At 52.0% G+C, this 10000-nt stretch overlaps 1 protein-coding gene across 1 annotated transcript in view; it reads right to left on the bottom strand.

The window, feature by feature from the left end:
* Positions 1-3098: 3098 nt before the first annotated feature.
* LOC137319225 (voltage-dependent calcium channel gamma-7 subunit-like) overlaps positions 3099-10000 on the bottom strand; it is a gene marked incomplete at its 5' end in the record, with an annotated part of 36177 nt that continues 29275 nt past the window's right edge. Inside the window, one exon of the mRNA XM_067981530.1 lies at positions 3099-3391. Within this exon, the coding sequence (XP_067837631.1) occupies positions 3137-3391 (255 nt within the window). The remainder of the gene's footprint in view (positions 3392-10000) is intronic.

Genomic DNA, 10000 nt, shown 5'->3' with positions numbered 1-10000 from the left:
GAGTCCCACAGTTTGGAGTCTGAGGGAGGGGAGGAGTCCCACAGTTTGGAGACTGAGGGAGGGGAGGAGTCCCACAGTTTGGAGTCTGAGGGAGGGGAGGAGTCCCACAGTTTGGAGACCGAGGGAGGGGAGGAGTCCCTCAGTTTGGGGATTGAGGGAGGGGAGGAGTCCCACAGTTTGGAGACTGAGGGAGGGGAGGAGTCCCACAGTTTGGAGACCGAGGGAGGGGAGGAGTCCCACAGTTTGGGGACTGAGGGAGGGGAGGAGTCCCTCAGTTTGGGGATTGAGGGAGGGGAGGAGTCCCACAGTTTGGGGACTGAGGGAGGGGAGGAGTCCCTCAGTTTGGGGATTGAGGGAGGGGAGGAGTCCCACAGTTTGGGGTTTGAGGGAGGGGAGGAGTCCCACAGTTTGGGGATTGAGGGAGGGGAGGAGTCCCACAGTTTGGAGACTGAGAGAGGGGAGGAGTCCCTCAGTTTGGAGACTGAGGGAGGGGAGCAGTCCCACAGTTTGGGGACTGAGGGAGGGGAGGAGTCCCTCAGTTTGGGGACTGAGGGAGGGGAGGAGTCCCACAGTTTGGGGACTGAGGGAGGGGAGGAGTCCCACAGTTTGGGGACTGAGGGAGGGGAGGAGTCCCACAGTTTGGGGACTGAGGGAGGGGAGGAGTCCCTCAGTTTGGAGACTGAGAGAGGGGAGGAGTCCCTCAGTTTGGAGACTGAGGGAGGGGAGGAGTCCCACAGTTTGGGGACTGAGGGAGGGGAGGAGTCCCACAGTTTGGAGACTGAGGGAGGGGAGGAGTCCCTCAGTTTGGAGACCGAGGGAGGGGAGGAGTCCCACAGTTTCGGGACTGAGGGAGGGGAGGAGTCCCTCAGTTTGGAGACTGAGGGAGGGGAGGAGTCCCTCAGTTTGGGGACTGAGGGAGGGGAGGGGTCCCTCAGTTTGGAGACTGAGGGAGGGGAGGAGTCCCACAGTTTGGGGACTGAGGGAGGGGAGGAGTCCCTCAGTTTGGAGACCGAGGGAGGGGAGGAGTCCCACAGTTTGGAGACTGAGGGAGGGGAGGAGTCCCACAGTTTGGGGACTGAGGGAGGGGAGGAGTCCCACAGTTTGGGGACTGAGGGAGGGGAGGAGTCCCACAGTTTGGGGACTGAGGGAGGGGAGGAGTCCCACAGTTTGGGGACTGAGGGAGGGGAGGAGTCCCACAGTTTGGGGACTGAGGGAGGGGAGGAGTCCCACAGTTTGGAGACTGAGGGAGGGGAGGTGTCCCACAGTTTGGAGACTGAGGGAGGGGAGGAGTCCCTCAGTTTGGGGACTGAGGGAGGGGAGGAGTCCCACAGTTTGGAGACTGAGGGAGGGGAGGAGTCCCTCAGTTTGGAGACTGAGGGAGGGGAGGAGTCCCTCAGTTTGGAGACCGAGGGAGGGGAGGAGTCCCTCAGTTTGGAGACCGAGGGAGGGGAGGAGTCCCTCAGTTTGGAGACGGAGGGAGGGGAGGAGTCCCACAGTTTGGAGTCTGAGGGAGGGGAGGAGTCCCTCAGTTTGGAGACTGAGGGAGGGGAGGAGTCCCTCAGTTTGGAGACCGAGGGAGGGGAGGAGTCCCACAGTTTGGAGACTGAGGAAGGGGAGGAGTCCCACAGTTTGGAGACCGAGGGAGGGGAGGAGTCCCACAGTTTGGAGACCGAGGGAGGGGAGGAGTCCCACAGTTTGGAGTCTGAGGGAGGGGAGGAGTCCCACAGTTTGGGGACCGAGGGAGGGGAGGAGTCCCACAGTTTGGAGACTGAGGGAGGGGAGGAGTCCCACAGTTTGGGGACTGAGGGAGGGGAGGAGTCCCACAGTTTGGGGATTGAGGGAGGGGAGGAGTCCCACAGTTTGGGGATTGAGGGAGGGGAGGAGTCCCACAGTTTGGGGATTGAGGGAGGGGAGGAGTCCCACAGTTTGGGGATTGAGGGAGGGGAGGAGTCCCTCAGTTTGGGGATTGAGGGAGGGGAGGAGTCCCACAGTTTGGGGATTGAGGGAGGGGAGGAGTCCCTCAGTTTGGGGATTGAGGGAGGGCAGGAGTCCCACAGTTTGGGGATTGAGGGAGGGATTCTCAGGATTCAATTGGCCATTAATTCTCTCCGGTTGACCCAAACCTGTGGACAACCTTGGTGAAGAGACATGACCGTTCTCTCCTTGGCCTTGATTTCCTCGAACTCTAATCACCTCCCCCATACCTGTTACCTCTCCTCCAGATGGAGCCCAGATGTTTGTCGCTGGGACCTGTTTGCCAGCTGTTCCTCTCTCCGGACCCCCGCATTCACGTGACTCCCCCCCACACCGGCCTAGCGGCTACTTGGAGTCGGATGGACCTTCCATCTCCGTGCATATCCCACCCGACTGGCAGCTCCGATCGTTCCCTGATCTCCCCATCCCCCCGTCAACACCCAGCTTCGAACCCACGCAGAGCACGTCTCCGTCACGCTCCAGGGCGTCACACCCTTGAGCGTCACGCAGGAAGGGCGTCTCATCCCTTGGCATCACTCCCCAACCCCCTCCTCCCCCGCTCCCCCTCACTGGGCGTCACATCCTGGAATGGTTTACACTCCACGTGGCACTGCGAGCCAGCTGTCACGCTCGGCGGGGGGGGTCGTCACGTCCCTTGCGTTGCGGGCAGGGGGAGATTAAAAGGAAGGGCCCCCCCGCCCCGGTCATTCCTGGCTGGTTTCTCCCTGCCCCTGCCCCTGACCCACCGTCCCCCTCCCCCCCACCACCAGAGGTGGAACAACTTGACGTTGACCGATTTGCAGCGATTGCTCTCTGACTGTCCCTCGAGAAGCCATTCAAAGCTCGAATCTCTTACAAATGGACCCTCAGAGTAATTCCACCTCAGATGAAGAGGAGCGGGGAGTGTGCGAGGGGGCGGGGGGCGGTGTCTCATCATAACCCTCCCCCACCCCCGCCCCCACCCCTCCCCCGACCCCCCCTCTCGTTTCTGGCCGCGCGCGAGGACAATGCCAGTCAGCCCTTAAGTCCCACCCGCCCACGTTTCCCTCCCTAACCCCCCAACCCGCCCACCCACCCACCCACCCACCCGCACCCTCCCCTCCTCCCCGCTCGTTAACGGTACAGATGTCTTCACCGTCTTCGGTTGCAAGGACCCCTCTGATTAGCACGGTGATGTCGAGTAACGGCCCCTCTCGCACTTGACCGCTGGGGGAAAGCTCTCGTTCATCTGGATGGAGACGTCGCTGGAGATGTCGGAGGCGCTGCGGCCTCGCTGCCAGATGTCGGGGTGAAGGAACTGGCCGGAGTAATCAGAGCAGTCGCTGAGCCGAGGGCGGTAGAGGGCCGGGTGTGGCCTGTACATCTCCTCCTCCGTGTAACGTTTCATGAACAGGTAGACGGACATCACACCAGCTCCCTGTGGAGAGAAAGAGACCACTCCCCAGCGAGGGGAGGAGGGGGTGAACCAGAGTATCAGAGTATTAGGGTATCAGAGCATCATAGCATCAGAATATCAGGGTATCGGAGTATCAGGGTATCGGAGTATCAGAGTATCAGAGTATCAGAGTATCAGGGTATCAGGGTATCGGAGTATCAGGGTATCGGAGTATCAGAGTATCAGCGTATCAGGGTATCAGAGTATCAGAGTATCAGAGTATCAGAGCATCAGAGCATCAGAGCATCAGAGTATCAGAGTATCAGAGCATCAGAGCATCAGAGTATCAGGGTATCAGAGTATCAGAGCATCAGGGCATCAGAGTATCAGGGCATCAGAGTATCAGAGTATCAGAGCATCAGGGCATCAGAGTATCAGGGCATCAGAGTATCAGAGTATCAGAGCATCAGAGAATCAGAGTATCAGAGTATCAGGGTATCAGAGTATCAGAGTATCAGGGTATCAGGGTATCAGAGTATCAGGGCATCAGAGTATCAGAGTATCGGGGTATCAGAGTATCAGAGTATCAGGGCATCAGGATATCAGGATATCAGGGCATCAGGGTATCAGAGTATCAGAGTATCAGAGTATCAGGGTATCAGAGTATCAGGGTATCAGAGAATCAGAGTATCAGAGTATCAGGGTATCAGGGTATCAGAGTATCAGAGTATCAGAGTATCAGGGTATCAGAGTATCAGAGTATCAGAGTATCAGGGTATCAGAGTATCAGAGTATCAGAGTATCAGGGCATCAGGGCATCAGAGTATCAGAGTATCAGGGCATCAGGGTATCAGAGTATCAGAGTATCAGGGTATCAGAGTATCAGAGTATCAGGGTATCAGAGTATCAGAGTATCAGGGTATCAGAGAATCAGAGTATCAGAGTATCAGAGTATCAGGGTATCAGAGAATCAGAGTATCAGAGTATCAGGGTATCAGAGTATCAGAGTATCAGGGTATCAGAGTATCAGAGTATCAGAGTATCAGAGTATCAGGGTATCAGAGTATCAGAGTATCAGGGTATCCGTGCATCCGTGTATCAGGGCATCAGGATATCAAGGGATCAGAGTATCAGGGTATCAGAGTATCAGGGTATCAGAGTATCAGAGTATCAGGGTATCAGAGTATCAGGGTATCAGAGAATCAGAGTATCAGAGTATCAGAGTATCAGGGTATCAGAGAATCAGAGTATCAGAGTATCAGGGTATCAGAGAATCAGAGTATCAGAGTATCAGAGTATCAGAGTATCAGGGTATCAGAGTATCAGAGTATCAGAGTATCAGAGTATCAGGGTATCAGAGTATCAGAGTATCAGAGTATCAGGGTATCAGAGTATCAGAGTATCAGAGTATCAGGATATCAGAGTATCAGAGTATCAGAGTATCAGGATATCAGGGGATCAGGGTATCAGAGTATCAGAGTATCAGGGTATCAGAGAATCAGAGAATCAGAGTATCAGAGTATCAGAGTATCAGGGTATCAGAGAATCAGAGTATCAGAGTATCAGGGTATCAGAGAATCAGAGTATCAGAGTATCAGAGTATCAGGGTATCAGAGTATCAGGGTATCAGAGTATCAGAGTATCAGAGTATCAGGGTATCAGAGTATCAGAGTATCAGAGTATCAGGGTATCCGTGCATCCGTGTATCAGGGCATCAGGATATCAGGGGATCAGAGTATCAGGGTATCAGAGTATCAGGGTATCCGTGCATCCGTGTATCAGGGCATCAGGATATCAGGGGATCAGAGTGTCGGGGTATTCGAGTATCAGGGGATCAGGGGATCAGAGTATCAGGGGATCAGGGGATCAGGGGATCAGAGTATCAGAGTATCAGGGGATCAGGGGATCAGAGTGTCGGGGTATTCGAGTATCAGGGTATCAGAGTGTCGGAGTATCAGGGGATCAGGATGTCAAAGTATCAAAATATCAGAGTATCGGGTCATAGTATGAGGGGATCATGTGATGGGAGTATCAGGGTATCAGAGTATCAGGGTATTAGGGTATCAGAGTATCAGGGTATTAGGGTATCAGTGTATCAGAGTATCAGAGTATTAGGGTATCAGAGCATCAGAATATGAGAATATCAGGGTATCAGAGTATCAGAGTATCAGAGTATCAGGGTATTAGGGTATCAGAGCATCAGAATATGAGAGTATCAGGGTATCAGAGTATCAGAGCATCAGAATATGAGAGTATCAGGGTATTAGGGTATCAGAGTATCAAATAAATATATCCCACACCCCTCACTGTAACACTCTGATATATCCCACACCCCTCACTGTAACACTCTGATATATCCCACACCCCTCACTGTAACACTCTGATATACCCCACACCCCTCACTGTAACACTCTGATATATCCCACACCCCTCACTGTTACACTCTGATATATCCCACACCCCTCACTGTAACACTCTGATATACCCCACACCCCTCACTGTAACACTCTGATATATCCCACACCCCTCACTGTAACACTCTGATATACCCCACACCCCTCACTGCAACACTCTGATATATCCCACACCCCTCACTGTAACACTCTGATATATCCCACACCCCTCACTGTAACACTCTGATATACCCCTCACTGTAACACTCTGATATATCCCACACCCCTCACTGTAACACTCTGATATACCCCACACCCCTCACTGTAACACTCTGATATATCCCACACCCCTCACTGTAACACTCTGATATATCCCACACCCCTCACTGTAACACTCTGATATATCCCACACCCCTCACTGTAACACTGATATATCCCACACCCCTCACTGTAACACTCTGATATACCCCACACCCCTCACTGTAACACTCTGATATACCCCACACCCCTCACTGTAACACTCTGATATACCCCACACCCCTCACTGTAACACTCTGATATATCCCACACCCCTCACTGTAACACTGATATATCCCACACCCCTCACTGTAACACTCTGATATATCCCACACCCCTCACTGTAACACTCTGATATACCCCACACCCCTCACTGTAACACTCTGATATACCCCACACCCCTCACTGTAACACTCTGATATACCCCACACCCCTCACTGTAACACTCTGATATATCCCACACCCCTCACTGTAACACTCTGATATATCCCACACCCCTCACTGTAACACTCTGATATACCCCACACCCCTCACTGTAACACTCTGATATATCCCACACCCCTCACGGTAACACTCTGATATACCCCACACCCCTCACTGTAACACTCTGATATATCCCACACCCCTCACTGTAACACTCTGATAGACCCCACACCCCTCACTGTAACACTCTGATATATCCCACACCCCTCACTGTAACACTCTGATATATCCCACACCCCTCACTGTAACACTCTGATATATCCCACACCCCTCACTGTAACACTCTGATATATCCCACACCCCTCACTGTAACACTCTGATATACCCCACACCCCTCACTGTAACACTCTGATATATCCCACACCCCTCACTGTAACACTGATATACCCCACACCCCTCACTGTAACACTCTGATATATCCCACACCCCTCACTGTAACACTCTGATATATCCCACACCCCTCACTGTAACACTCTGATATACCCCACACCCCTCACTGTAACACTCTGATATATCCCACACCCCTCACTGTAACACTCTGATATATCCCACACCCCTCACTGTAACACTCTGATATATCCCACACCCCTCACTGTAACACTCTGATATACCTCACACCCCTCACTGTAACACTCTGATATACCCCACACCCCTCTCTGTAACACTCTGATATATCCCACACCCCTCACTGTAACACTCTGATATACCCCACACCCCTCACTGTAACACTCTGATATACCCCACACCCCTCACTGTAACACTCTGATATATCCCACACCCCTCACTGTAACACTCTGATATACCCCACACCCCTCACTGTAACACTCTGATATATCCCACACCCCTCACTGTAACACTCTGATATACCCCACACCCCTCACTGTAACACTCTGATATATCCCACACCCCTCACTGTAACACTCTGATATACCCCACACCCCTCACTGTAACACTCTGATATATCCCACACCCCTCACTGTAACACTCTGATATACCCCACACCCCTCACTGTAACACTCTGATATATCCCACACCCCTCACTGTAACACTCTGATATATCCCACACCCCTCACTGTAACACTCTGATATACCCCACACCCCTCACTGTAACACTCTGATATATCCCACACCCCTCACTGTAACACTCTGATATATCCCACACCCCTCACTGTAACACTCTGATATATCCCACACCCCTCACTGTAACACTCTGATATACCCCACACCCCTCACTGTAACACTCTGATATATCCCACACCCCTCACTGTAACACTCTGATATATCCCACACCCCTCACTGTAACACTCTGATATACCCCACACCCCTCACTGTAACACTCTGATATACCCCACACCCCTCACTGTAACACTCTGATATACCCCACACCCCTCACTGTAACACTCTGATATATCCCACACCCCTCACTGTAACACTCTGATATATCCCACACCCCTCACTGTAACACTCTGATATACCCCACACCCCTCACTGTAACACTCTGATATATCCCACACCCCTCACTGTAACACTCTGATATATCCCACACCCCTCACTGTAACACTCTGATATACCCCACACCCCTCACTGTAACACTCCGATATACCCCACACCCCTCACTGTAACACTCTGATATATCCCACACCCCTCACTGTAACACTCTGATATACCCCACACCCCTCACTGTAACACTCTGATATACCCCACACCCCTCACTGTAACACTCTGATATATCCCACACCCCTCACTGTAACACTCTGATATACCCCACACCCCTCACTGTAACACTCTGATATACCCCACACCCCTCACTGTAACACTCTGATATACCCCACACCCCTCACTGTAACACTCTGATATACCCCACACCCCTCACTGTAACACTCTGATATACCCCACACCCCTCACTGTAACACACTGATATATCCCACACCCCTCACTGTAACACTCTGATATACCCCACACCCCTCACTGTAACACTCTGATATATCCCACACCCCTCACTGTAACACTCTGATATATCCCACACCCCTCACTGTAACACTCTGATATACCCCACACCCCTCACTGTAACACTCTGATATACCCCACACCCCTCACTGTAACACTCTGATATATCCCACACCCCTCACTGTAACACTCTGATATATCACACACCCCTCACTGTAACACTCTGATATATCCCACACCCCTCACTGTAACACTCTGATATATCACACACCCCTCACTGTAACACTCTGATATACCCCACACCCCTCACTGTAACACTCTGATATATCCCACACCCCTCACTGTAACACTCTGATATACCCCACACCCCTCACTGTAACACTCTGATATACCCCACACCCCTCACTGTAACACTCTGATATACCCCACACCCCTCACTGTAACACTCTGATATATCCCACACCCCTCACTGTAACACTCTGATATACCCCACACCCCTCACTGTAACACTCTGATATACCCCACACCCCTCACTGTAACACTCTGATATACCCCACACCCCTCACTGTAACACTCTGATATACCCCACACCCCTCACTGTAACACTCTGATATACCCCACACCCCTCACTGTAACACTCTGATATACCCCACACCCCCTCACTGTAACACTCTGATATATCCCACACCCCTCACTGTAACACTCTGATGTAAGACACCCCTCACTGTAACACTCTGATATACCCCACACCCCTCACTGTAACACTCTGATATATCCCACACCCCTCACTGTAACACTCTGATATCTCCCACACCCCTCACTGTAACACTCTGATATATCCCACACCCCTCACTGTAACACTCTGATATACCCCACACCCCTCACTGTAACACTCTGATATACCCCACACCCCTCACTGTAACACTCTGATATATCCCACACCCCTCACTGTAACACTCTGATATACCCCACACCCCTCACTGTAACACTCTGATATACCCCACACCCCTCACTGTAACACTCTGATATATCCCACACCCCTCACTGTAACACTCTGATATATCCCACACCCCTCACTGTAACACTCTGATACATCCCACACCCCTCACTGTAACACTCTGATATACCCCACACCCCTCACTGTTACACTCTGATATATCCCACACCCCCTCACTGTAACACTCTGATATATCCCACACCCCTCACTGTAACACTCTGATATACCCCACACCCCTCACTGTAACACTCTGATATATCCCACACCCCTCACTGTAACACTCTGATATACCCCACACCCCTCACTGTAACACTCTGATATATCCCACACCCCTCACTGTAACACACTGATATATCCCACACCCCTCACTGTAACACTCTGATATATCCCACACCCCTCACTGTAACACTGTGATGTAAGACACCCCTCACTGTAAACACTCTGATGTAAGACACCCCTCACTGTAACACTCTGATATACCCCACACCCCTCACTGTAACACTCTGATATATCCCACACCCCTCACTGTAACAC

Source organism: Heptranchias perlo, unplaced genomic scaffold, assembly GCF_035084215.1.
Source record: "Heptranchias perlo isolate sHepPer1 unplaced genomic scaffold, sHepPer1.hap1 HAP1_SCAFFOLD_771, whole genome shotgun sequence".
Lineage (NCBI taxonomy): Eukaryota > Metazoa > Chordata > Chondrichthyes > Hexanchiformes > Hexanchidae > Heptranchias > Heptranchias perlo.
Note: the sequence above shows the minus strand (reverse complement) of the source record. Positions and strands in the feature narration are given on the sequence as shown.